Here is a 27897-nt window from a genome sequence, read left to right on the forward strand (position 1 = left end):
GCCAAGCACAGGCACACAAACACCATATTTTAATTTTCTCCTGTGCATATCCAAGGCCTCCTTCAACCCTGAGGCTGTGACTTGTTCTTTTTCTGGATTAATTCTGCAGTAATTCCTCAGTCACTGCTGGCCAGCAGGATAACCTGTGATTCTTTTATTGGTTTATTGCTTCTTCCTGCCTGTGTAGCAGATTTATTAATTAAAAATGCTGCTCAGGCTGGTTTGTTAAGCCCAGTTTAGTGGTACTGGGACATCTCTGCAGGGTGAGATCCCTCTGAGCCCTTCCTTCAGGGGATGTTTCCTCTGCAGCTCCTTGCTGAGCTGGATCATCTCACTCTTAAATATTCCTTAAGGAAGGCCTTTGCCTCCTGCCCTCTGAAATTTAAAGCTCAAAGCTGGAATTGAATTCTTTTATTCCAGATTAAGTTGATATTTCAGTCAGGTGGTGAATCTGGCCTCCTTTCTGTCCCTGAGGTAATTCAGTTTCTCCTCAGATGGAAGGTGGCAGGAATTTCACCACTGGTTGGAAAAACCTCTCCTCATCTTACACCCTGAATTGCTGCCTTAGTAACTCCTGGGAGTGGGAAATATTTCTCATTTTTTAAGTGATAAAGCTGTGATTCTCAGTTTCTGAGAGTGATACTGATTTCTTCAGTACCCAATGAGGCCTCCATATTTCTGAGGGATATTGGACATAATGGGAGCACATTCTGAATATTTCAGTGTAAATAATCCTGGTTTTTTTCCTTTCCAGTCCACAGCTGAAGGATTTAAGGAGGCTGTCCAGTATGTCCTGCCTCGCCTCATGCTGATCCCAGTCTATCACTGCTTGCACTACTTTGAGTTGCTGCAGGTAAATGGAGCCACACTCTCATTTCTGACTGAAAATAATTATTAATGTAGAGAATCTGAGCTTTTGAATAACTGGTTATATTTTACTTACTTCCTCTGAAAATTAAAATTATTTGACACTGTTACTTGGTTTCAGAAAAGTAAAACCATATTTAAAAAATCTTAAAAAGCATCTGTTGTCCTCTTATGAACATTTAAACTACATTTTATTAAACAAATCCTTATTGAACCTGAGTTGTAATATAGTTAAAAATTTAATACACAAATCTAATTTCTTCTTTCTGTGAGTTCTGAATTCTTTGGCCATTCAGAAGCTCAGCAGGATTCAGTCAGAATTCTCAGTCTCAGGTCACACTCCAGCTGCAGCTCAGTTTATTATTTCAGAATAATCCATTCTTAATATTCAACCATTTGTCCTGAGTCCTAGCTGGAATTAGCTGAGGATAATGTAAAAAAGGTTCTGTTTGCCCCATTGTGTGGGGAAAGTTTGTAATGCTTTAAGGGTAAATGAATTATTAACTAACAGGGATGAACTTCAATTAAATGGGTAAAACAGCCTGTGGCTACAGCTGACATTTGGAAATAGCACCAGAAGTTACTCTTGGAGGTTCTCAGTGTAAAATCTGATGCTGTACAGGTCAGTTACAGGGATTTCCTTTGTGTTTTAAAGGATTTACTTGTATGAAGGAGAAAAATAGAATTTATCTATAATCCAACCTAAATATATCTACGAGTTGTGTTAATACCAGGTCTGTAATCAATATTTAGCACAAGCTCCTTTTTTTTTTTTTATTTCTACTTAATTTCACTCTTGTTTTCCTCATGTCTGCTGTGATTTTTTGCATATCCTGATTTAAATAAGTAAAAACAAGGGATGATTTTTTTTTTTTTTACCTATCTCCAATGAATGGATTGCCAACATTTTGCAGAAAATAAGTAAAAACAAGGGATGATTTTTTTTTTTTTTACCTATCCCCAATGAATGGATTGCCAACATTTTGTAGAAGAGTTGAAATTCCAGAATGGTTTGGATTGGAAGGGACCTTAAAAATCATCTGGTTCCAACCCCTGCCATGGTCTGGGACAGCTTCCAGTACACTTAAATATGTGTGATTTCAGTACTTTTTCAACTATTAAGCATTTCTACTGATAGTCAATTTAGAAAACAGTTCAAAAAAACTTTTAAAAAAAACAAACAATTACAATTTTTTTACAACTTCCTGACAGGAGAGTCAAGCTCTGCCAGGGGAAGTTTAAATTAGATATCAGGGAAAATGTCTTCATCAGAAGAGTCTGTTTCAAAATAATGAAACTTCCCTTTCCATGATCATCACCTGCATGGGATAATTCTCTGGAAATTGTGAAAATCTTCCAGATTGAAAAGCCAGAATTGAGGCAGGGACCTGCCTGGTGCTGAAGGTCAGGCTAATTAATGCCCCATTGTGTCTCAGAGCTGGGAAAGTGCATCAGGATGAAATTTAAGGATGAAATTTAAGGATTAAATCACGTGTTGCCACAGCTCTGGGGGATTCTGAGCCTGGAGCTGGTTTTACAAGTGTAAAATATATTGTGGTTTTCCCCCTTTTAGGGAAACATTACCACAGGTGCCCTACAGAGCAGAGTTTTTCTCCTTTTTTTGATAAATGAAGCCTGGCAAAATCATTTTGTTGTGTTTTTATTTGTTTTTAAGGATCATACAGCATGAACGAGGATAATTTTAACAGTGAAAACATTTAAATTTGACCTTTATCCACAGTGTATGAGATTTCTGTCATACACTTGGCTGCCTCACAACCTTGTGAGCACAGAACAGAAATCTGAAATACCACCCTGTAGAAATGGTCAGTCCAGAGCATTTTGTTGTGGTCCCATTAGTTACAGGTTTCTAATTTGCATTTTATATTGTACTTTGAAAAAAATCCTGAATTTACAGCAGGGAGTTTTAGAAAACAGAGAGGTTTTGGGGGTCAAAATGTATTTATTAAACAATTCCAATATATTATTACAATAATATATTATTATATTATATGATATTATTATATGTTATATTAATTATGTAACATTATATGATATATTAATACAATATATAACATTAAAAACTGGTGGTACTGCTTCTCTGTTACCATTGCATTTGCCTCTAGGAATTATGGCTGAAGAAGACCAAAATGAAGCCAAAAAGGCAACAAAACACTCAAAATTTCACAGTTTCAGCAGGGAGAGAAGCTCAGATTGAGACTTTGACTCCTTGAGAAAGCTACCAAAAACCCTTCTGAATTGGGAGGTGGATAAAATAATGATTTACACAAACACAGCCCTAAATATTTGCTTTTTTTGCAAAACAGCTAAACTGAAATGAATAAAATCAAAGCGGGAGAAGCCTGAAAATTCTTTCAAGCTGTAGAACTTTTCCTCCTTGGTGGAAAAACCTTCAGGGTCTGCATCAGAGCCTCCTCTTTGCTGAGCAGAGGGCTCAAGGTCCTGGATGGAACCTTCCTTCTCACAGGCACAGGATTATCCCTAATTCCTGCTCATGATTCATCCATCAACATCTGAAATTATCCCTCAGCTGCTTCTCCCACCTTCAGGTTTCTGCATTTCACACCATTTCCATGTTCTTTGCATTTCCATGGCTGGCAGCAAGGAAAAATAGAATTTCAAGAGGTAGACAACTGATTTTTCCTTTCCCCGTACTGTTCCTCAGCTTCCCAGAAATTCTGAGCCACAAAACTCTTCCTTTCTTTAATATGGAGGTTGTTTGGGCATGGAAAACTAAAACTTCAGTAATTTAAACAACATGGGAGTGGACCAATGTGTCAAATCCTGTTCTCTCAGTTAGTTTTAGAATAAACTGAGGGGTCCCAGCTGAGGGAATGTAGTGGGGAAAGGAAAAGAAGGATTCTGCCATGCCAGTGAGTGTAAGGAAGACTTCTCTACAAGTCTGGAGGTGAAACAAGAGTTTATCCCAAACTGCATGGCAAGTTATCATAATTTTGCCCACCAATTTATGAGCTTGAATTATCCTTTTAAAAATTCACAGAATCCCAGACTGGTTTGTGTTGGAAGGGACCTTAAAACCCATCTCATTCCAGCCCCTGCCCTGGACAGTTCGGATGATCTTGGGTGTTAAAAAGAAAAATCTCTTCTGTCTTTTCAGTAGTTTTTTAGGTACCACCTCAAAGAACCAAAAGGAGGAACTTTTAGGTTTTGCTCAAAGCATGTTGGTACCAAGTGGATGGAGATTATATGAAAATCTGTGGAATTCCCTAATTCGGGAAGTTTCTGCTGAGTGCTGGAGATGGATTTAGCCTTTATACAAAGGCAATACATTTATTCTCATTGTCTTTACATTTTTCTGTAGTAGCAAATCTTGAATTTCAAACTTTCTTTTACTGATTGCTCTGTGCAAAATTCATGAGTTTGCTGAAGGTGGCAGAATTCAGGATGAGAAGAAGCAAAGAGAATCTCACTCCTTCTTAAGTTTGGATTGTTGAGGTGGACTCATGGAAGGAAGACAGACACAGTTCCATAAACCAGTTCTGAATCCTTGGCTATTACAGACCTTGAAACTCTTGAATCAAACCAGTTTGAGACAGGATGTTGTTGATGAGATAACAGGCAAAATAACACCTGACAATTAGCATTAAAGGGTAAAGGGTGGGTAAATTAAAGGGTAGAGGTTTCTAAACTTGCTGAATATCCAGTGATTTTTCCCAAACTTCTGACAAATAATTTAATTTCATGCACATCTACTTTTGGTTGGGGCTCTGTAAAAAGTCAGACTTTAAATCACCAAAATTTCCCCGAGTGCTGCTGATAACATCACGTGAGAAGGTCTTTCAGTCTTCTTACCCTGCTAGAAATGAGGCAAATCTGAAAGGAAATCAATGTTTGTTGTGTGCCAGCAATTGCAGGAATGCAGTGAGGATGAAGAGGACAGGGAGTGCCTGAAGCAGGCCATCACTGCCCTGCTGAACCTGCAGTGCAGCATGGAGCGCATTTACAGCAAGCACTCCCCGCGGCGCCGGCCTGGGTAAGCTGGCAGGGAGGGAGATAAATCCCCTTCTCCTGCTAGAAAACCTCTGCATTTCCTTTTCAGTGCATGTCTTGTTGCCAGTTTTCTTTGTAGATGGAGCAGCGGCTCAAAATCTTACCCACTTGTAAGAATAATGTGAATATTTGTCTTGGTTTGAAAAGACAGGTGTCTGTTAAGCAAGGTGGGAGTCTCTCCTGAAATGGAAAATGTAAACTCCTTCTCTATGAAATATTATAATTTTGAAATTAAGGGGTTTTCAGGTGAAGATGTGAGAGTAGGAATAACAGTTTGAGAGAACTGCCCAGCTCTGACAGATGGCGATAGAACACACAGCCCTAAACCACATCTTACAACCCAGGACAATATTCTACTCCTGCCCAGCCAAAGCAGTGCATGAGGCTTATTTGGAACTTGATCAGGGCATTTGGAGGGCAAAAAAAATCACGGTTTAAGCAATTAATTCCATTGACTATTTTAGTCTTTTGGGATGGCAAATATGGAACATGCCCATTGTGACCTTTTCTGTTCCTCCTTCCAGGGAGCCGGTGTGCCGCTTCTATCACCGGCAGATCAGAAGCAAACACTTGGCCATCAAGAAAATGAACGAAATCCAGAAAAACATCGACGGCTGGGAGGGCAAAGACATCGGGCAGTGCTGCAACGAGTTCATCATGGAAGGAGGGCTGACAAAAATCGGGGCCAAGCACGAGCGCCACATCTTCCTCTTCGACGGTTTGCTGATCAGCTGCAAAACCAACCACGGGCAGTCGCGGCTGCCCGGCTACAGCAGCGCCGAGTACAGGCTCAAGGAGAAGATTGTCATGAGGAAGATGCAGGTGGTGGACAAGGAGGACACTGCAGAGTACAAGCACGCCTTCGAGCTGGTGTCCAAGGACGACAGCAGCGTCCTGTTCGCCGCCAGGTCGGCCGAGGAGAAGAGCACGTGGATGGCAGCGCTGATCTCGCTGCAGTACCGCAGCACCCTGGACAGGATGCTGGACTCGGTGCTGCTGCAGGAGGAGAACGAGCAGCCCCTGAGGCTGCCCAGCCCCAGCGTGTATCGCTTCGTGGTGGAGGACTCCGAGGATAACATCGTTTTTGAGGACAACTTGCAGAGCAGGAATGGGATTCCCATCATCAAAGGGGGCACGGTGGTGAAGCTCATCGAGAGGCTGACCTACCATATGTATGCAGGTATCCCGAGCTTTGTTTTGTAATCCTTTTATCTTTAGGGTTTTTTCTGCTTGTAATGAAATGTAAAATAACATCTGCAGGGAGTAAAAATATGTTATTAAATCACCTGGCTTTGCAGGCAAAGCTGTAAGAAAATTCTGGGTATGCAAACCTTTCATCCCCTAAAAAAACCACAAAAATATGTTTCCATGTTTCATCATGGCCAAAGCAATGGAGCTGTTACAGGCTGAGACTCTGTGAAGGAAGAAAAGAGTTGAAGGTTATATTTATTATATTTACTTTATTTTTTATAGTTATTACTTTCAGCCCACTGCACTCTGAAGTATCTGGGTTGAAGGTTATATTTATTATATTTACTGTATTTTTTATATTTATTACCTTCAGTCCACCACTTTGTGAAGTATCTGGGTTGAAGGTTATATTTATTATATTTACTGTATTTTTTATATTTATTACATTCAGCCTGCCACTCTGTGAAGTATATGCATTGAAGGTTATATTTATTACATTCAGCCTGCCACTCTGAAGTATCTGGGTTGAAGTTGATGCCAGTCACCACCAGCATTTTTCAGCCTTTCAGTGGCTGGAAGGCTCAGAAGTGAAAGCTGGAAGGAGTTCCATGAAGTGCTGATGCTGAGCAAAACGCTGGGTCTCAGTTTTGGGGTGCTGGTGCTGTTGGGACTGATGTGCAGTTTTTGTTAAATTTCCCCAATAGCACAGCTGATCAGGGAGAGTCATTCCTCAAGGGAGGCTGAGACAGAGGTTTTAAAAGAATATTGGATGAGCAGTTCACTGTTTTTCAGGGAAATGCACTGAAGAACTGAGTGAAAATTTCCCAAGCCCTGTCATTTCTGGTGTTTTTCAAATACAGTGCTTGCCTTACAGCCTCAGTGTCTTTTCTGCACATTAAACTTTTTCTTTGTATTTTATTTCTGATCTTTTGCAACTGGATAAAAACCCACTGCTGTCATTTTCTTACTCAATCCTTCCAGATCCTAATTTTGTCCGGACTTTCCTGACCACCTACCGCTCCTTTTGCAAGCCCCAGGAGCTGCTGAGTCTGCTGATAGAAAGGTGAGCAGTGATCCTCCTTTCTGAAGGCATGGAAAAGGTTTGGAATCACAGAATAAAATCCCAGAATGCTTTGAGAAAGGACCTTAAAACCCATCCAGTGCCACCCCCTGCCATGAGCAGGGACACTTCCACTATCCCAGGCTGCTCCAAGCCCTCTCCAACCTGGCCTTGGATTCTTCCAGGGTTGGAGCAGTCAGTTTCTCTGGGAATTCTATTCCAGGGCCTCCCCACCCTCACAGCCAGGAATTTCTTCCTCAAATCCCACCTAAGCGTCCTCTCTGTCAGTTTGAAGCCTGTCCCCTTGTCACCCCAGTTCCTGGCCTGATGAGTTTTGTATATTTGGAATCACAGAACATCCCGAGTTGGAAGGGACCCACAAAAATCAGAGATTCCAAGTACTCCTTTCCTGCTCAGGATCCCAGTGTCAAATTTCAGTGTTCTAGTGAAGTTTGTAAACCAGGAACTTTAAAACAATGATCCAGGTTTTCAGTGCAAGCTTCCTTTTCCCAGTTTAAATGAGTTACCTGAATGAGGTAGGAGCTGGAGCACCTGGTGTGCCTGGGCTGTGGGTGGTGATGTTGTGAACTGCTGAATTTGCTCATGAGAGAGCTGAGTGCACGATGGAAATAAGGGCAGAAATGTTCCAGGCAGTTTGTTTGAAGGCACAGAATTAAGGTAAACAGCATTTTAATGCAGTGTGGTAAAGCTGCTCTTAAGCTCTCATCTAATCTTCCCTTAATCATGCCAGCAGGTCCTTAAAAACCTTCTATCCCAGTCTAGACATGGTGTGATGAGCAGAGAAGCAGAGAATTAGCAGGGTGTGGAGCCGGGGAGGGAATTCCAGGCAAACCGGCCGGCAGAGAAGCACCTGCTTCTCCCCACACTGATTTTATATAAATAACATCTCTCTAAACTGCACCCTGTGCACGGAGGGGTTGTGTTCTGCCCTGCTTGCCATCCCTGTGTGGTGTTTTCCCCAGGTTTGAGATCCCTGAGCCCGAGCCCACGGAGGCAGACAGGCTGGCCATCGAGAAGGGGGAGCAGCCCATCAGCGCCGACCTGAAGCGCTTCCGCAAGGAATACGTGCAGCCCGTGCAGCTCAGGTGGGTGTGCCCCCAGCCCTGCCCTGGCACTGCCAGCCTGGGCTGCCCTGCCTGCCAGAGCTCCTGCACACTCTAATCTCTGCTGGAGACTTGAGCCACGTCTGCCAGCATAACATCCCAAATCGTGTCCTGATTATCCCAGCGACTGCTGGAGCTGGAGCTGGCCCAGCTGGGATCCCCACCCTCGGCGCCTGTGGCTGAGGGATGTGGAGCTCAGAGCGGGGCTGGCCACGCTCTCAAAGCATTCCTTGTTCCCAGGCCCTGGGAAGATAATTCCTCTGTTCCCAGTTTTCCAGCCCTGCTGGTGTTTCACTCCCTTTCCCAGCCCCGTGGATGGGTTTGCTCACAGACAGGGAGACTCTTGTCTGTGCTGCACGTTGCAGTGGGCTGCAGGGAATCTTCAAGGTCTTGCTGACCAAGCTAATTTGGGGAACAATTAAGTATTTCTAGCATGAATGAGAGTAATTGTTGCCCTGATTGGGGATCGAGACAGGAGGAGACACAGATCACAAGCAGTGTGTGCTTGAGCAACTTTTAGTCATTACACTGATGAGTAACATCAAGATGTTCCTATTAACAGCACATTAATTTTACTAATAGTAATTATTACTATTAATTACACACACAGCGAACCCTCAGTTACTCTGCTACCACACATTCCTGTTGGAGCAACAGCAGTTGACTCAAAGGGGCACACTGACATGCCAGTACCTCCAAGGTGTTCAGAAAGTCACTCAGGGGTCCCATTTTTATCAGACACCCGTGTGCATATATATATAAAAGATTAAAAAGATAATTCTGTGGGTAACCCTCTAGTTTTCCTCGACACAGAACTGCCACCACCTTCTTGAGCGTGATCCAAGTCACATAACCTCAGTGTAACCTTGATTCCCCTGCATGCTGCTGGCCTTGGGCAGCTTATCAGGCCCTTGGTGTTCTCACTTTGTCAGCTCCTGGGGGTTCAGCAGCACCAGAAGTCTCCACAGTTATCAGTTCCTGGGAGAGCTGCCTCTCAGCTCGTGCTTTCCCTGGTTTTGCTGTTTTCTGGGAGCTGTTCCTGATCTTTGCTGTGTATTTCCAGTAGCTTGAAGCTGTCTTACAGCTGCAAATGAGTGACTTTGAGCTGTTGGTGGATAAACTCAGCACTTTGTGCATTCCAGTGTTGTTAAAAGCATTGACCTCTGCGTCAGAGACTGCAGTTTGGGAAGAAGGTGGAGAATTGAAGGTGTTTATCCCTTCCTTCCCTGCTTCCCTGCACTCTCCATCTTGTAGAAAATGCAGTGCCCAGGCAGGGAAAGGGCTCAGACACAAATGTGAGGGGATGGGAAGGAGGAGGAGCTCAGCTGGAAGTGCAGTCAGCAGATCCAGGCTCTCTCTGGCTTTCCCAGAGTTTTCACCACGGGATCTCAAGGGCAGAGATGGATTAGATAAGATCCTGTTACATGAAACTTGGATTAAAACTTTGTCTCTTGGAATGTGGCATTGATTGCCAGCCTGAATGATCTGTTTGGGCAGCAATTCTTTTATGGGATAAACTTTATTTTTTACCTTGCACACTGGGAAGAGGAGAGTTAAGGAATTTTCCATGTGTCCTTCATTAGTCCTGAATGTAGGGCTGATTTTTGCTCAGGTGATAAATTGCACCTGGATAAATGAAAGTGTTGAAGGTGTGAGCTCAGCTTGTTTACCTGAAGAGACAAACCACTTTTTTATTCTGATTTATCCTGAGTGCAGAAGGCTGAAAAGCAGCTGGAGTTCACTTTTAGAGACTGATTTATTAGTGATTTGTGTAAGAAATTGTAGAGAAAAATCAAGAGGAAGTTCAGTGTTATCCTTAAAGGATGTATTGGATCTAATCAGGCCTTTTGGGTCATTAAAAATTGTATAAGTGGGGCAATAACATCAACTTTGAAGCTGAAATTGCTGTGTAGGAAAGAAAGAATGACAAATTTGCTTCTTAACAAGTGGGAGATCCTAATTAGTTTTTTTCATACCACACCAAGAAAAAAAAAAAAGAAATTACAAGGAAAATTAGAAATATCAAGTTTATCTTGTAGTATCTCAATACTAGCATTTTTTATATTAGATTTGAAAATAGCACCAAGCTTTATTTATGCTAAAACTATTCTTTAAAACATATAAATTAGGTTTTAAAAACACCTGCCAAGCTCAGTCTTTGCTCTGCTCCTTTGTCCATGTGTATTTTGAGAGTCACCAACTACATGAATCTGGAACTTGAGTTTTGTAGGATTGTGGTTCATTTTTATGGGATAAGCCATGGAAGTCCTTTAAAAGAAACTTTATTTTTTTTCATCTTTCCTCAGAATATTGAATGTTTTCCGGCACTGGGTCGAGCACCATTTTTATGATTTTGAGAGAGATCTGGAGCTGCTGGAGAGGCTGGAGACCTTCATTTCCAGTGTCAGAGGTGCAGTAATGGGGGTCCTGCTCCCTTCCCACGTTTTGTACAACTTCCCAGTCTGATGCTGATGGATTTTAGGGCTGAGAATCCCTGTACACACATGAGTAATTTTAATGCCTTTAATTGAGCTGTTTATGAGGCTCCCCTTTACATGAGGAAGCTTTGGCCTGGAGCCTAAGCAGCTCCTAAAAACGATTTCAAGCATTAGGATAATAACACTTTAAATATATTTCCTTCTGGGCAGGATGGTCATCCACGCCTGACTCTGTAATTCAGGCTGTCTGTCACCTTCCCCTTCTCCATAGAGAATTCCTTCTCTTTTGGTAATTGAATTTTTCCATTCTAATTTTTCCTATTTATATAAAGTTCCAACTGAAAATCATTAATCTTTTAGAAGAGGATATTGGGCCCATTTGGTATCTCTTCTTTATGAACTAGATCTTTCTGGCAGCCTCTGTGGAGGGCAGCAGTGTTGGCATGTTTAATCCTTATCCTGGCAATTCCAGGTTGTTATTTTCAGAGTGCCAGGTCTTACATTGGGCAACATAATTCTGAGACAATTAAAAGACCCTGAACACAGAGTCACTTTTTTCCACACCAAAACTGTCAGAGGATGTGGTTAAATAGAACTAGTTTCACATGTGTTTATTTGTCAGCTGATATAGGTGCAAAAACCCATAAGGAAAAAATAGAGAAATACAAAGCTGATTGATTTACGTGCAGAAATGCAGACTTCTGAGTGTGCATTCAAATTTTTGGGGAGTTGGTTTCACTAACTTATCAAAAATTCTTTAAAATCAGAGGTTCCCCCAATGGTTTGGGTTGAAGGGAGCTTAAAGCCCATCCAGTTCTACCCCTGCATGGGCAGGGACACCTCCAATGTCCCAGGGTGCTCCAAGCCCTGACCAGCCTGGCCTTGGACACTTCCAAGGATCCACAGCTTCTCTGGGCACCCTGTGCCAGGGCCTCCCCACTCTCCCAGCCAGGAATTCCCTATTCCCAATATCCCACCTAACCCTGCCCTCTGGCAGTTTGAATCCATTTCCCCCATCCTGTCCCTCCATCCCTTGTCCAAAGTCCCTCCAGCCTGAGCTCCAGTTCCCAAATATATTTATTTACAAACTCAAAATATTCCCTCCCCAGAGATTGCTCTATAATATCAACATTTATGAAAGAACACGAATTTATTAAAAAGCAACACTTGTAGCAAGATCAATGCACTTTTCCCCTCTCTTGGACTTGTAACCCTCCGTCAGTTTAAAACCAAACTTACAACAGCATTAAAAATTTCTGTATGGGATTTATTTTTAATGATTTCTCTTCTACAGGAAAATCCATGAAGAAGTGGGTGGAGTCCATTGCTAAAATCATCAAGAGGAAGAAAGCCCAGGCAGACGGGGTCAGCCACAACATCACCTTCGAGAGCCCGCCGCCGCCCCTGGAGTGGCACCTGTGGCGCGTGGGGCACGGCGAGGCGCTGGAGCTGATGACGCTGCACCCCATCGAGATCGCCCGGCAGCTCACCCTGCTCGAGTCCGACCTGTACAGGCACGCCTCGCTCCCACACTCTGCTCTTCTTCTGCCTGGGTTTGGAAAGACGGGGGGCTGCTAAGGAAGGGAGGGGCCACCCCTGAAATGGAAAATGTAAAACCCCTCCTGTTGTGTTTGTGGGGTTCCCCCTATGAAGGCAGGAATGATGAATCTGACTCCATGTTCTCAGAAGGCTAATTTATTGTTTTATGATCTATATTATATTATGAACAGAAGATAATCAATAATTAATGGTCCATGAACAGCAGAGAACTCCTGGAAGGAGGATTGGCTGTGGGAGAGATAAAGAAAACTGCTCCATGAACAGAGAGAACTGCCCCATCAGATAGGAATAGAATACACACCCCCTTTTCCAACCTAAGACACATTTTCTTTTTTCTTTTATTTTTCTTTTTTCTTTTTCTTTTTTTTTTTTTTTTTTTTTTTTGAGTTGGGATTAAAAGTGCTTGAGATGATATTTTTTGTGTTTGGACTGAAGTGTTTATTATTTTATTTATATTATGGTGTTACAAGTCGTGAGTTTTGTAGTACTTCACTAATAATTTACACAACAGCTTTGTTTAGCTCTTTCTACAAGGTTTTTCAAAGGTAAACTGTTTAATTAAGAAATGACACTTAAATTATTTTTACTTTTAACTTAATAACTAATTATTTTTGTTTTGCAACATGGATTTTTCTAATTATACAATACTACTTAAACTCATGAAGAAGAAGAATTAACTACCACTTTAAAACTTCTATCTTGCTTTATATGTATTTTTATCTTTTAAAACTTCAAATTTTCTGCTGTGTGATATTACACACTTCTATTCATACACTCATAATCTTAGTGCTGTTATGTAATTTTGGAAGCTTTCTCTACGGCTTCAGGTTAAATGTAGTGTTTGTTTGGGGGTCAGTGTCTTTCAACACAGAAAGTCTAAAATTCTCAGCATCCAGGGTTCCAACACTCTCACGTCTTTTTTGTCATTATTTCACTCAAAAAAATGCTCCTCATTCACACCATCAGTCAAAAATACGCTGTGACTTCCAGAGAGGTTTCTCTGCTGTGTGTTCTATGCTAAAATATGCACAGGAGTGAAAAAAAAAGAGGTTTTATCTCCATATCAGACTTGTGACAACAGAAATGCAGGGAGAATAATTCAGGAGTCTTACAAAATTCAAATTATAAATCCCATTCCTGCTTCAGTGACAGGAGGTTTTGTGTTGAAATCAACCAGTTGCTGCAAGTGCTTCACCTTTCTGTTTTCAGTTTTTAACTCTTTTGAAGTTATTTTCTTGGCTTTTCAGAAAATTAAGCTCACTCCTTTGTAATTTCCTTATCTGAAAATGCTTCTTCAAAATTATCCAATTTCAATTAAGATACAAATGTATTCCCTTCTGTACTCGAGCACTCAGAAAGTTGTGGTTTGTAGTAGATGAGGTGGGATTGGATTTGTGAAATATCAGGTCATGATTAATGGGAGAAATAACCTTTTAATTGAAAGACAGAAATTACAGTTTTTATTGGTACTGAGCATTTTTCCTCCTCTTTGGCTTTGCCAGGGCTGTGCAGCCTTCTGAACTCGTGGGCAGCGTGTGGACGAAGGAAGATAAGGAAATTAACTCCCCAAATCTCTTGAAAATGATTCGTCACACTACAAATCTCACCCTGTGGTTTGAGAAGTGAGTACAGTGCAGTGCCATTGACCACTTTTACCTGGATGTGCTTGGGGTTTGCTGCTTTATTTCTGCAAATCCTCCCTTGACTTTCCAACTCGAACATGTGTAAGATGTGATTGCAGAAATTCATACTTGAGATGCTGCAGAGAGAGCCAAAATCTGCATGCTGGATGGGTTTTCGTGGAAAAATTTGATTTAATAACTCAGAAAGTGTCAGGTTTTATTTCTCAGTGTTTCTCAAATGCCATCTTTTGATCAGGTGCATCGTGGAAACAGAGAACTTTGAGGAGCGAGTGGCTGTGCTCAGCAGGATCATAGAAATCCTGCAGGTTTTCCAAGACCTCAACAATTTCAATGGTGTTCTGGAGATTGTCAGTGCTGTGAACTCTGTCTCTGTCTACAGGCTGGATCACACATTTGAGGTGAGTTTAGGGCATGGAAAAGGAATTGAAATCAGAATCCAGAGCTGGGTCCCACAAGGTTCTGGGGTGAAATCCATTGCTGGCAGCAAAGCCTCCCTGGAGTAAAACAGAAAAAGAAGAATGTGAATAAAATGGTTTTGAGTTTTGTATGGCTCTGAAAGGCAGCACAAGGTCTTGAAGTTAAAATCAAATGTTTAATTTTTATTGAAGACCAAATTTTTAAAGTTAAAGTAACAATCTGTTTTCGAAGTTAAAATCAAATGTTTAATTTTTATTGAAGACCAAATTTTTAAAGTAACAATCTGTTTTGAGTAATCTGGAATCTTTTCTTTGGGATCCACATGACTGAATTGTTGGGGGCTGTAATGCAGAGCAAACCATTGCCACAAGAGGTTCTTTGAAAACTTCATTTCAATTCCCAAATTTTGCTCAGAGAGCCAGGGATTTGTCTTGTATTTGCTAACCATGCTGTTGAGAACATTTCCATCCCTATTTTTTTTATTTTGACAATTCAGGCACTCCAGGAAAGGAAAAAAAGAGTTTTGGATGAAGCAGTAGAATTAAGCCAAGATCATTTTAAGAAGTATTTAGCTAAGCTCAAGTCAATCAACCCTCCCTGTGTGCCTTTTTTTGGTAAGTGACATCAAATTTTTTGTGTGGTGTCACTCTGAAGTTGAGTTTCTTGCAGATATATGCTTAAAAACTTCTTTATTTAATCAGGAATATACCTAACAAATATCTTGAAGACAGAAGAAGGGAATCCTGACTTCCTTAAAAGACAAGGGAAAGAATTAATTAACTTCAGTAAGAGGAGAAAAGTGGCTGAAATTACAGGAGAAATTCAGCAGTATCAGAACCAGCCCTACTGCTTACGGGTTGAGCCAGAAATCCGGGTAAGCAGCCATGATATATCTCTTTGGGGACTGGGGAGGGGGAAAAATGCCAAATAATCTTCTAACACTGGACCTAATTTTGCATGAATAGTGATTATCAAAAGAGGGGGGAGCAGTGGGTGGTAGACAACAAAGAACCACACAAAGGAGCAGCCAAAAGTGGTGAAAAATGACATTTTGAATCACTGAATTACAAGTATTTCATTAAAATTTTCTCTTTATGCTTATTTTTAAAATATTCTCGCTACTTGTTTCATTCAGAAATTCTTTGAAAATCTCAATCCCATGGGGAAGATACCAGAAAAAGAGTTTACAGATTATCTGTTCAACAAGTCCTTGGAGATTGAACCTCGGAACTGCAAGCAACCACCTCGATTTGTGAGTTTTTCCTGACATTTCATGGGATCACAGTTGGAAGGGAACCACAGGGATCATCGAGTCCAATTCCTGCAAGATTTAATTAAATTTAATATTTAATAAAAATTAAATAGCTAAAATTCACTGACCCCTATGAAAATAACACATGGTTACCTCAACAAGCCAGATAAATTTTCTCCAGAATTCCTTATCCTGAGCTGATTTTCCAACTAAACTTGATTTAAAAGTACTTCTACTCCTGATATTTGTCACTACTAAAATATATTACCTTTCTCTGATTTTAAAACTCACTTTTTCCACCCAAAACTTGAAATATTGCTGTTAAATTTGTATTTCTTATCATACAATCATATGATAAAATATGGAGTAATATTTTCATTTCACAATACCAAGAAGACTTATATTAATACTAATTAAAATATTACTTTTATACACAATATGTTCAGTTTTCTTTAAGGTAATTTCTATTTTTCTTTTGTCTGAATATTTGATATTATTGCAAAAACTGCAGACTTTACCAGGTGCAACTCTTTTTGCTGAAGAAAATGCAGTTCCATTTAAAGGAGTAGCAATTTTGGGTTTAAAAACCCAGCTTCTGGAGCTCAGAGTTCTTTTTAAGAAGGAAAATCACAATTTAGAGCACTTGTTTTTTATATGTTGTAATTGCCTGAGGAACTGGAGGCATGTCTAATTTTTTGGGAGAGTTATAAATAATTTTTGCCATCTCTTGTTAGAGGAATGAGTAAGATGATGTCACAAATGTGGCAAGAAAACACCAGAAACTGCTGTTGCAAAAATGCTTCTGACAGTAATTTTATTAAAATCTTGTCTAAAAATAGGAGTCCAGTCAGCTGGGCAGGAATTCTTTACAACTCATGATTTCCCAAGAGAGAATCTTACTGGAATTTCAGGAAAACCCAGTTGTGGGTGCTGTAATGTGCTGGACACCACTGAAAGATGGGGACATAATTCACTTTACAAGGCTCAGCTTTGATCTGTGCTGGATTCCACCCAAGCCTAACCAGGCTGGGTTTGTCCACACAGTGACCTGGTGTAGGAATTTTGTCCTGGATAAACTGGAGGACAGGGACAACGTGTTTCCAAGTGTGTCCTTGGTCCTGGACGTGTGCAGGGCCCGGTGACCCTCTGTGCTTTTGCTGTTTCTGTGCTGTTGCTCTGGGGCTCTGCTGCAGCTCTGAGGGGCTCTTGAAGTCAATTTCTATTTCCCAAGGCTGTTTTTCCCAGTGTTTTGTCCTGGTTGGCAGCAGAACCTGGACTCTTCATTCCTCATACTTGTGGGGGAAAAAAAGATTTCTTCAGCTGCATCCACAACTTCCCAGCAAACTCCTGCTGTGTAAATAACGCCGCACCTCCCATCAGTTGTACCCCTGTGCTGCTCCTTGAGAAATACTTTAAAAATACCCCCCAGAGCCTTGGGAATGCTGCACTGGGGAATGGCAGCAGTGTTGGGAATGCTGCAGTGGGGAATGGCAGCAGTGTTGGGAATGCTGCAGTATGGAATGTTGTAGTGTTGGGAATGCTGCAGTGGAGAATGGCAGCAGTGTTGGGAATGCTGCAGTATGGAATGTTGTAGTGTTGGGAATGCTGCAGTGGAGAATGGCAGGAGTTCTTGGGATTTCTGTGCTGGGGAATAGCAGCAGTTCTTGGGATTTCTGCAGTGGAATGGCAGCAGTGTTTGGGAATGGCAGCAGTGTTTGGGAATGCTGCAGTGTGGAACATTGCAGTGCTGGGAATGTGCAGTGCCTGGGATCCTTGCAGAGTTGGGAATGTTGCAGTGTTATGTTGCAGAGTTGGGAATGTTGCAGTTTTGATAGAATTGCAGTGTGGAATGCTGCAGTGTGGGATGTTGCAGTGTTGGGAATGTTGCAGTGTTGGGACCATGTTGCATTATGGAGTGTTGCATTGTTGGGAGTGTTGCAGTGTGGAACGTTGCATTGTTGGGAACGTTGCAGTGTGGAATGCTGCAGTGTTGGGAGTGTTGCAGTTTTGGGACCGTGTTGCATTATGGAATGTTGCATTGTTGGGAATGTTGCAGTGTTGGGAACATTGCAGTGTTGGGACCATGTTGCATTGTTGGGAATGTTGCAGTGTGGAATGCTGCAGTGTTGGGAATGTTGCACTGTTGGGACCGTGTTGCATTATGGAACGTTGCGTTGTTGGGAACGTTGCAGTGTGGAACCTTGCAGTGCTAACAGCTCCCCTGTCTGCAGCCCAGGAAAACAACGTATCCCCTGAAATCCCCCGGGATTAGGCCCAACACGGGCAGGCACGGCTCCACGTCGGGCACGCTGAGGAGCCACCCCCTGCCCCTGGAGAAGGAGCCCAGCAAGATCAGCTTCAGCAGGATCACCGAGGCCGAGCAGGAGACGGCGGCCTCGGCTCCGACCTCCCCCAACACGCCCTCAACGCCGCCCGTGTCCGCGTCCTCGGAGTTCAGCGTCTTCTTAGACATCGACCTCAACAGTTCTTACGGTAAATAAGAACTATTATGGGTTAATAATGGTTGGTGCTGTCCCTCAGGCTTCCCTCATGTGTTGGGGGTGGGTGCCAGGATTTAAAAAAATAAATTGCAAAATGTGAAGTGATGAAATTAATTCCCAGCGTGAGTTAAATTCTCCAGTTCAGGAAGGTCTTAAACAGGAAATTCTCGTTCACGTTTGCAGTAGATAAACTTGGGGTTTTTTTCTGATCTCAGGTTATTTCAGCATTTGTTTTGTGCTGCAGTGCAGTGCTTCTGTCTGGAAATGGTTTAATGGATTTTTTTATTTCCCAGGTAACAACAGCATCTTCGCTCCTGTGAACTTGCCTCAGTCGAGTGAGTGTTGGAACTCTGTTAAATTTTAACTCCGCCTTCCCTGGGTTCAGGAGAGCTCGGTGGGGATTAAAATCTGAGATCTGGGATGAGAATGTGGGCTGCATTCAGAAGGGCTCCTTTTAGATCAGATGTCCAGTAAAGAATGTAAAGCCTAAAACTTAAACTGCTGGTTTAGTCTGGGTTGGGTTTTTATCTCCAGGCTCTCACATGATTTTCCTTCTATTTTGAATGTCCTTGATGATTGTTTTGTTTGACTAAAGCTACAAATAAAACAACTTGATAATTTCCTAATTCCACATGGTGAATATAACTGCTCTGTTGCTGGGAAGGAAGAAATACGTTTTGTACCACACCTGTAAGGGATATCCTGCATTCACCTGTGTTTTCAGCTGTTCTTTTTATTTATTCCACGTACATTTTTTAAAATATTATTAATTTAATTTTCAGCTGGAGAGCACAGGCCTGCTTTTCCTAAGAGGAAAAGCAAAGGTGTGACAGAAATCACCAATACAAGTCAGGGGTTGTGTTATGTCTTAATTTGAGGATTTTTTTTCCTCCCTCTGTAAGAACTCACTTGGAGTTCCCTGGATTTATTTTCCTGTCTCTCAGCATTGCCTCCTGACTGCTGATGCCTTTTTTTGATACTGGACATAGGAGAACACTTTGTGAGGCCTAGATCTGATTAAAGCAGTGAATTAAAGGATTTCATGCTGCGGCAGTTACTGGTTCATGTTGCTGTGGAGCACAAAGACCTTACTTGAGTTGCTTTGAGTTTGCCTTGATATTCCAGAATATGTTCCTCAGATATTGCACAAGGAGTAAAAGATCTGCTTTTCCCTCTCCAGAGACTTTCTTCAGCTCTTGGGGGAGCTTCCCTAAACTGATTGATGAGCCTCAGAACCCTCCTCCACTTCCTCCACGAAAAAAGATGGATCAGGATGCTTCCAATGCTAAGGTATTGCTGTCCTGGATTGAATAACTTTGGTGATAAATTGGGGAATATCTAGAATCATTTCTCTTGGAAAAGACCTTGAAGATTGTCAAGTTCGACCATTTATCCAAACAGGGCTCTGTCAGTCTAAAAGACTTTGAGATGCAGAGCTCCAGTTTCCTGTTTTTAAGTTTTGGATTCCCAGTGTCCAAACCCTGCTAGCAATTTCAGGAACAAAATGTTCACATTCCCATCAAGGGTACAGCTGCTGTGCTTCTGACAGCACCACTAGCAGAGGTCAGGAGAATTCCTCATCTGAATGAAGACTGCTCTTTATCCAAACATTTGGACACGGGAAATGGCTTTGAACTGAAAGAGAGTAGGTTTAGATGGGATGCTGGGAATTGGGAATTCCTGGCTGGGAGGGAGGGGAGGCCCTGGCACAGCATGTCTGGAGAAGCTGTGGCTGCCCCTGGCAGTGTCCAAGGCCAGGTTGAACAGGGCTTGCAGCAGCCTGGGACAGTGGGAGGTGTCCCTGCCCATGGCAGGGGGAGGAATGGGATGGGATTTAAGTTCCCTTCCCACCCAAACCATTCTGGGATTCCGTGCTCTCCATTTCTTACACCTCCCTTTTCTCCTCGACACCTCAGGGAAATTCCAAGTCGGATGACGATCCTCCAGCAATCCCACCTCGGCAGCCGCCGCCTCCAAAGATCCAACCTCGCGTTCCTGCTTACACCGCCCCCCTGGAGCAGCCCTTGCACAGCCCTCCTCCTCCGCCCCCCCGGGACCCTGTCCCCGACACCCCGCCGCCGGTGCCGCTCCGGCCGCCCGAGCACTTCATCAACTGCCCGCTGAGCCTGCAGCCGCCGCCGCTGGGACGCTTCCCCCGGGACCCCGAGTGGCTGCGGGAGGCCGGCTCCGGCCCCAGCTCTCCGGGCACCCCTCCCAGCACCCCTTCCCCGCGGGTGCTGCGCCGCTGCTGCGTCCTCAGCGCCAGCCACAACAACCTGGCACAGCCGCCCGTGCCCCCCGTGCCGCCCCGGCACAACTCCAGCCCCCAGCTACCAAAACTGCCACCAAAGACTTACAAAAGGGAGCTCTCCCACCCTCCTTTGCACAGACTGTCTTTGCTAGAAAATGCAGAAACTCCTCAATGACCTTAGCCATAGTAGTCATTGACACTGGAATACTGTTTGTAAAGTTCCTCTTTTTTTTTTTTTTTAATTTATTCAAAAAAAAAAAAAAAAGGCAGTGTATTTTAGTATTTTCACAAATTATGCTCTTAATGTGCTGCTGATCAAAAAAAAAAGGTTTAAATTGGAAATAATTCAGACTACACACATTCCAGCCTGTGTGGTTGGACAGCATTACCCTCAGGTGAGCAGCAGCATTGCCTTGGTTCACATCCTCAGTGCCGACCGTTCTGCCAGGACACAAAATAGACCTTTTGCACTGTAAACTACACTAAGTGAATTTAAACTGACATCATTTAATTGCACTGAGCCAAAAAAAGGTGCGTCTGTGGAATTTTTCTTTCAAATTTGAGCACTAGTGGCCTTTTTTTTTAATTAAGGAAACCCAGCAATGGGATGATCAAGCAACACGAGGATACAGAGCGTCACAGATTTGAAACCTCTGACCACTTGCCTTGAGGTTCCTGAGTGACAGCTCCTGTTCTGGAATATTCTCATGCCATGTCTTAATTGCCATTGATTTGCTGCTGAAGACAAAGAAAAAAATAGGTTGAAATCTAAATACCAAAATATTCCTTTGGTCTTGGTTCTTTGGAGAAAGGATGAAGGAGGAGTATCCGTCTCGGATATCGGGGAGGATCCCGAGTACTTCACGTGCATCCTGTTCAGATGTGCCTTTTTTGTTTTGGTAGGCGAAGGTGTCTTAAGCTAAAGAGTTTGTCTGCTGTTGTGGAGAACAAAGCTATGCGCCTGTACAATTGTTTATATTGTATATTTACAGATATGCTAATGACATGTATAAATTGAAGTTGACTTCGAGGCCTATAACACAGTCTGCTACTCCTGGGATTGGATCCGGCCAGCAGCGTTTCCTCTGGCTTGGGAGCAGTCCTGCCTTCCAGACCTAATAACTTCCTTTAGAGCTACACTTAACTCGTGAATCCACTTTGGAAATTGGTAGCATTTAAACCAGCAAACACTTAAAGCTTTATTAAACTTTTTAAACTGATAAGTGAATGGAACTTTTCTTTGCCAGTCGAACGCCCGTGTTTGAACTGGTGTGAGAGTGAGTCTGTTTTACTGGTAGTTCTGTAGCAGCATTTATAAAGTGGCCTTCACAAGCCACATTTTATTTACTGGTTTGTGGCCTTTTACTGTGCTTTGTATCAGAGTTCTTAACAAGATTAATAAATCACCCCAGTCTTAATTTTTAAGAGCTTGAGCAGTGCGTGTTCCTTGCAAGGACAAGGTTGGGAATTGCATTTTTGACAAGACAAAATGGCCCAATTTTCCATGCTGCTGGTCTCACTTTGGCTCATCCCAGCTTCCAAATCACACTCCAGCCTCTCATCAGGCTGCCTAAGCTGCTCCCATTGTCCTGGGCATTCCATTTGGAAAATTCTCCTTTTTGGAAAGGAGATATGACTGAAGAGGGATGTTAATTAGAAATCCCCTGAGTTGGAAGGGATCCATCAGGAGTCCAACTCCTGGCCCTGTACAGGATCATACCAAGAACCCCCCGTTTTTCTCCTGGGAAAATGTTTTTTTCCATCTGTCTCCTGAACACTTTTACTGCCTGTCCCCTCCGTGCTCCTTCCTTGAGGAAGAAGAGAGGGTTGGAATCCATTCACGCTTTTTATAGGAGAACTGCTTCATTTTGCTAAAATAAGGTTCAAGAAGTCCCAAATTTGAGATGCACGGACTGGGAGTGCAGGTAGGAAATGGAGGATGACTTGGAAAAGTGGAATTCTTTATTAGATTCTTTGCATTAACTCTTTTGAAGTCCCCACCAGCAGCTATTGCTAAACAAGGAATAATATTTTTTCAAACTTTTTGTGTGTTGATGAAGAGGAAAAAATTCTCTCCCACATTTTAGAATATACAGATGTCAGCTTTATGCCTTCCTGTACAAGTGCTTATGCCAGAACCATTTTGAATATTCCACAGTAAAATATATCATAATATGGCCATGGAAAGTGGTCAAAGGCAGTGAGATTCCCACCAGCATGGTTCAAGAGAGCAATAAATAACATTTCAGTTACTTCATAATTAGAGGGGTAGGTAAAAAGAACAACAAAAAAACTGCTGGAGTGGAAAAATGTGACATTTGAAGTTGGTTCATGTGGGAAAAGGCAATTCCCTCAGAAAACTTCTTCCCAAGGGGAATCTGCCGACCACCAAGAGGCCTCCCATTGCTCTAAAAGGAATGAAGAAATAAAGTAATAAAAAAACTTTATTCCACATATCCAAGGGGGGGAAAAAAAATCTAAAACGTTTGCATTTAAAGATGTCAACGCAGAATCAACTCATGTTCAGTTGCTTGATTAAAATCTTTTTTGTGAGTTTATTAAAACCTTTTTGTAGGTTTGTAAAGACCTTTTTGCAAGCTAAGTCCTTTTCTGTGGGTTTATTAAAACTTTTTTCATAGGTTTATTAAGACCTTTTTCATAGGTTTATTAACCTTTTTGTAGGTTTACTAAGACCTTTTTGTACATTTATTAGGACCTTTTTGAAGTTTATTAAAGCCTTTTTGTACGTTTATTAAGACCTTTTTTGTAGACTTACTACGACTTTTGTAGGTCTATTAAAACTTTTTTCTAAGTTTATTAAGACCTTTTTTGTAGGTTTGTAAGACCTTTGTCAGGTTGCGTGAGGGCGGTTTGTAACAAAACCTTCAGGAGGGATGAGGGAGCGGCTGCTGAGGGCTCCGCGCTCCCTCACGGCCGTGGCTGCCTGGAATCAATTCCGGCTGGACAGGGCTGCCGGAATCCTGGAACCATTCCGGCTGGACAGGCCTGCCGAAATCCTGCAATCATTCCGGCTGGAAAAACCTCCGTGCCCACGAATCCCAGCCTCTCCCGCCGCCCGGAGCGGGCGGGCAGCGCCGTCCCCTCACGGCCCGCCCGCCATTTCCTGCCGGGGCGGGGCCGCGCCGCCTCAGAGCCGCGGCCATGGCGGGCTTCGTGAGGGAGCTGGAGCGGCGGGCCGGGCCGGCGCTGCGGCTGGAGCAGCGGGCGGCCGGCGGCGTGGGCTGTGTGGTGTGGGACGCCGCGCTGGTGCTCGCCAAGTTCCTGGAGACCGGCGCTTGTCCTCTCGCCCGCCGCCACGTCCTGGAGCTGGGCGCGGGCACCGGCGCCGTCGGCATCATGGCAGCCACGCTGGGGTGAGCGGATTCCCTGCCCGGCGCTGTCTTCTCCCTCACACCCTTTCGATTCCTTTAAACCCTATTTTCTGTCCTGTGCGGAGTGTCCCCTGCCATCGCGTTGCTCCCTAACCACGCGTGTGTGTTGCAGGGCGAACGTGACGGTCACAGACCTGGCGGAGCTGCAGGAGCTGTTGATGGTTAATATTGAGAATAACAAGCACCTGGTCACAGGGTCCGTCCGAGCCAAGGTACTGAAATGGTTTGTATGAGCCTTTATTTAATGTCTCTGTTCAGCTTTAACGGGGATTCTGGGTTCAGGTTGAAAAAGAGTCGGTTTAGATGGGATACTGGGAATTCCTGGCTGGGAAGGTCCTGGCACAAGTGCCCAGGGCAGCTGTGGCTGTCCCTGGAAGTGTCCCAGGCCAGGTTGGACAGGGCTTGGAGCAGCCTGGGACAGTGGGAGGTGTCCCTGCCATGGCAGGGGGAGGAATGGGATGGGATTTAAGTTCCCTTCCCACCCAAACCAGTTTGAAATTCTGTGATTCTGCACTGGCATCTTAAATTGCTGAATAACTTCAAAACACCGCTGTGAGAGGGAAACTTAATGTGAAAACACAGTAGTTAACTTCGTGCTCAGTCCTTCAGTATGTGTTATTACTAAAACTTGTTTTCATGTTTTGTTGGTTTTTCCCTTGTTTGTTCTTTTTAGGGGTGAAGATGTAACGGAATTTCAGCCTCCCCCCGATTATATACTCATGGCTGATTGCATTTACTATGAGGAGGTAAATGAGGACTTTGCTAAACCCCTGCAGAAAGGTTTCTTGGGAAGGGGGTGGGATCAGTGTGTTTAGTGTGAGAAGTGTTCAGATAAATATTGTGCTCGTGTCATGGTCCCTGTGGTTTATATGAATATGTAGAACAAAACTGGAAAAGGCATTTTTTGATAGATATAAGGCCATTTGACATAAAACCAGAGACTATTTTTATGTTAAAAATCCCAAATTGAATATTTGTACCTTCCCCCCCCCTTTTTTTTTTTAACATTGGGAGGGGTGAAGCGAAATGTGAACTGTTGAAATCATTGGTGAATGAAATTTAAGAGTGCTACCTCTGCTGTTTGGGTTCTCCTCACTCTTTCCTTGGGAAGGCAAGAGAAGAAATCCTGCCACAGCTCAGTGGTTGTTGTAGTCTGCCTCGTGTCCTCAGCTGGAGCTTGTAGGATGTGCACAGAGAGCTGAGGAAAGCTGCAGGAAAAGGGAAATAACCTGACAAACCCCATGTCCCAGTGCCCTTCCAATGGCTTTACCAGCCCCTGGCATTGTGTCCCTGCCTCTTGGTCCCATTTCCCTTCATTGTGGTCTGGATCTGAGCCATCCTCCAGGAATAATTGAGAGCACTCTCATTTTTTAAACACACTGAGGAATACTCATTGCTGTGTGCCTCCAGGAAATGCCCACTCAGCAATGTGGGATGTTTCTGGCTTGGATTCCAGTTCAGTTTTCTTGGTCACTCTGGGAAATTCTTCTCCTGTGAGTCCCCTTTTCTCCTCTGCTTCCCAGCTTTTTCCCCATATTCTTCTTGTCCCAGTTAAAGCACTAAAAATAACTCCCTGAAAAGTGAAACTGGGAGGTTCTCTCTTGGGTGAGGACTTTAGCTAGAGTGAAATGAACTTGAAATCCACGTGGGAAATGTTTAACCTTTTTTGGGCAGTCCTTGGAGCCCTTGCTGAAGACCCTGAAGGACCTGACAGGCCCTGACACTTGTGTCCTGTGCTGCTATGAACAGAGGACTGTGGGGAAGAACCCTGAAATTGAGAGAAAATACTTTGAAGTAAGTGAGTTTGAAGCATATTTTCTTTTAGGCTGTTCCATTGAAAGCAGAGGGAAAATACAAAGTTTTGCTCAGGAACTCAAAACTCTTTCCTGAGTGATGGAGGTGCTTCTGAAAAAAATCCTTCTCTCTAATGAGAGCCCATTAATAAGTGTTTTAATTGAATGTTCCAGCTGTACTTTGTGTGCAGGTGAGGAAAAGCAACACAGGGAACAGCTGTGGGGGGATGATGGTCAGTGCAGTTTTAACTCTGCACCTGAGGTGGCTGCTGAGAAGCAGATCTTGTGCAGGATTATATATAATAATTATAATATTGCAAAAAATGGGAAAGGGTGAGAATTCCAGGGGGTTGGTAGGTGTTAATCAAAGTACCTGTTTGGTAATTAGTGCCTCACACTCTTGTGGGGCCTTGGCAGTGAGCAGGGCTGTGCTCAGCTCTGCTGAGGTGCTGCTCCCACAATAAACTCAACAGGTATTGGTGTTTCTGGCTGATTTCTGTGGTTTTTTTGTGATTTATTTCCTTGTTGGCCAGGTTCAGCCCAGGCAATCTGAGCACAGCCCAGAGCTGATGCTGGGGGATTTTAGACTGGTTTTTTTCTCTCCTTTTCCAACCAGTTGAGAGGGTTGGCAGACAGGTGCTGTGGTTTGGCATAGCATTTTAGGGATTGAAGCAAAATTATGGATTCACAGAATAATTTAGGCTGGAAAAGTCCTCTGAGATCATCAAATTCAACCATCCCCAAGCAGTGCCAAGGCCACCACTAAGCCACATCCCCAAGTGCCACATCCACACGTCTTTTAAATCCCTCCAGGAGTGTTTTACCACAAGTTTAAATAGATTTTCCTGGGAGTCTGTAGCTTTAGGTTAGTGCTGGAGCAGTGTCCTGGTTCCTAGGATCCTAGTGAGTGCACTGGTGATTGGCCAGCACTGAGCCCACCACACTCAGTTTAAATGAGCGTGAAGTGCTGCATGTCTGGAATGGTTGTGGAACTGTTCTTCGTGGAACAGCTGCTTCAGAGGGACTTTGAGCTGGAGAGAATTCCCCTGGATAGGCACGACGAGGAGTATCGGAGCGAGGACATCCACATCGTGAGCATCCACAGGAAGCAGACGGTAGGTGCACAGAATCCAGGATGCTTTGGGTTGTTGGGAAGGGACTTTAAAGCTCATCTCATTCCACCCCCTGCCATGGGCAGGGACACCTTCCACTGGAATGGTTCATGGCACCAGCACAGCAACTGCTGCCCGGAATTCCCAGAGCTGCTGTTTCCTTGGCACAGCGTGAGCACTCCAGGGGTGGAGCTCCAGACTGACTGTGGAGTTTGGGACCCTGTGGAACCACAGCCCTGCTGTACAAAGGAGCTGTTTTGTTCCCAAACCTGGTGCTCCAGGTGCCAGCCTTCCTCTTCAGCGCTACCTTTGACCTTCACACTTCTGCTTCCATGCACTGGTGGGGTGGGATCTCCAAACTGGAGTTTAGAGGCACCAAAGTAATAAAAATAAAATGCCTGGTGCTGTTTTTGGCACCGTGGGCTCTGCTGTGCCACCCTCTCCCCAAAACCAGGCTCTAGATGTGATACTCAGCAGCTGCCAGGACTGCTTTGATCATTTTGGGGTTAACTGATGAAGCGTGAAGAAAATACTTTGCATATTATGCTGACACAACATGCAGGCTCAGCTCTTGAACGAAACCAGGCCGCTTAAAAATCTGTCATCTTTGTGAAAATCTCTTGACAGAATTTCCCATCGTGAGATCTTTGAGCACAGGATCTGTCCCCTGGCAGAGCTCTGGACAAGCGGGGATGGGATAACACCACAGAGGGACTGTCTGCGGTGTGCTTGTGACTCATCTGCACCGAGCAGCTTCTGGCTGGCCGGCTCGGCAGCCGAGGTGTCTGACAGCGCCTTCCGGCCGGACAGCTGTGGGCTGGCCGCGTCTGCGGCCCGGGGAGGCGGGCAATGGAGCCGGAGCGGCCCCGACGGCGCGGGGCCGGCTGCTGCGGGAGCGGCGCTGCCGAGCGCTCACCGAGGAAACCGCGCTGAAACCGCCGGGAGGGGAAGGCTGGGAGCGGCTCGAGCGGCCTGTCAATAAAACTTTGGCACGGGAGTTGGGTTTCGCATGGTGGGTTGCTCATTCATCCTGTGCTTCCTGTGTCATTCCCTCCTGGGAGGCTCGTTGCAGGAGCTGGGGCTGTTGTGGTGGTGGTTCCTGCGCAGATAAAATGTGCCTGTGCAAAATCGTTCTGCCTTCTGTTTTCACCTGTGCTTTTCTGGTGCAAAGATCTGCAGTGTTCAAGTTTGACACCTTCAGGTTATTCTGGTGAGCAGGTTCCTTGTGGCTGTTGGTGTTTCTGCCTCTTGGAGCTCAGTGGTG

At 43.8% G+C, this 27897-nt stretch overlaps 2 protein-coding genes across 2 annotated transcripts in view; both read left to right on the top strand.

The window, feature by feature from the left end:
* The window catches only part of SOS2 (SOS Ras/Rho guanine nucleotide exchange factor 2), a 43021-nt gene extending 21260 nt beyond the window's left edge, over positions 1-21761 (top strand). Inside the window, exons 7-22 of the mRNA XM_041458472.1 lie at positions 755-853; positions 4755-4882; positions 5424-6079; positions 7072-7153; positions 8134-8256; positions 10581-10684; positions 12007-12226; positions 13775-13894; positions 14151-14313; positions 14829-14946; positions 15034-15206; positions 15468-15584; positions 17816-18077; positions 18379-18420; positions 19266-19375; positions 20002-21761. Of these exons, the coding sequence (XP_041314406.1) occupies positions 755-853; positions 4755-4882; positions 5424-6079; positions 7072-7153; positions 8134-8256; positions 10581-10684; positions 12007-12226; positions 13775-13894; positions 14151-14313; positions 14829-14946; positions 15034-15206; positions 15468-15584; positions 17816-18077; positions 18379-18420; positions 19266-19375; positions 20002-20511 (3027 nt within the window). The 3' untranslated portion in view covers positions 20512-21761. The remainder of the gene's footprint in view (positions 1-754; positions 854-4754; positions 4883-5423; positions 6080-7071; positions 7154-8133; positions 8257-10580; positions 10685-12006; positions 12227-13774; positions 13895-14150; positions 14314-14828; positions 14947-15033; positions 15207-15467; positions 15585-17815; positions 18078-18378; positions 18421-19265; positions 19376-20001) is intronic.
* Positions 21150-27630, top strand: VCPKMT (valosin containing protein lysine methyltransferase). Its single transcript, XM_041458513.1, has 7 exons — positions 21150-21192; positions 23341-23710; positions 23841-23951; positions 24402-24474; positions 25403-25522; positions 26532-26636; positions 27261-27630. The coding sequence occupies exons 1-7, from the start codon at positions 21150-21152 to the stop codon at positions 27273-27275; spliced, it is 837 nt and encodes a 278-aa protein (XP_041314447.1). The 3' UTR covers positions 27276-27630.
* The last annotated feature ends 267 nt before the right edge of the window (positions 27631-27897 follow it).

The sequence above is a fragment of the Pyrgilauda ruficollis genome, unplaced genomic scaffold (assembly GCF_017590135.1).
Source record: "Pyrgilauda ruficollis isolate IOZ18807 unplaced genomic scaffold, ASM1759013v1 scaffold129, whole genome shotgun sequence".
NCBI lineage: Eukaryota > Metazoa > Chordata > Aves > Passeriformes > Passeridae > Pyrgilauda > Pyrgilauda ruficollis.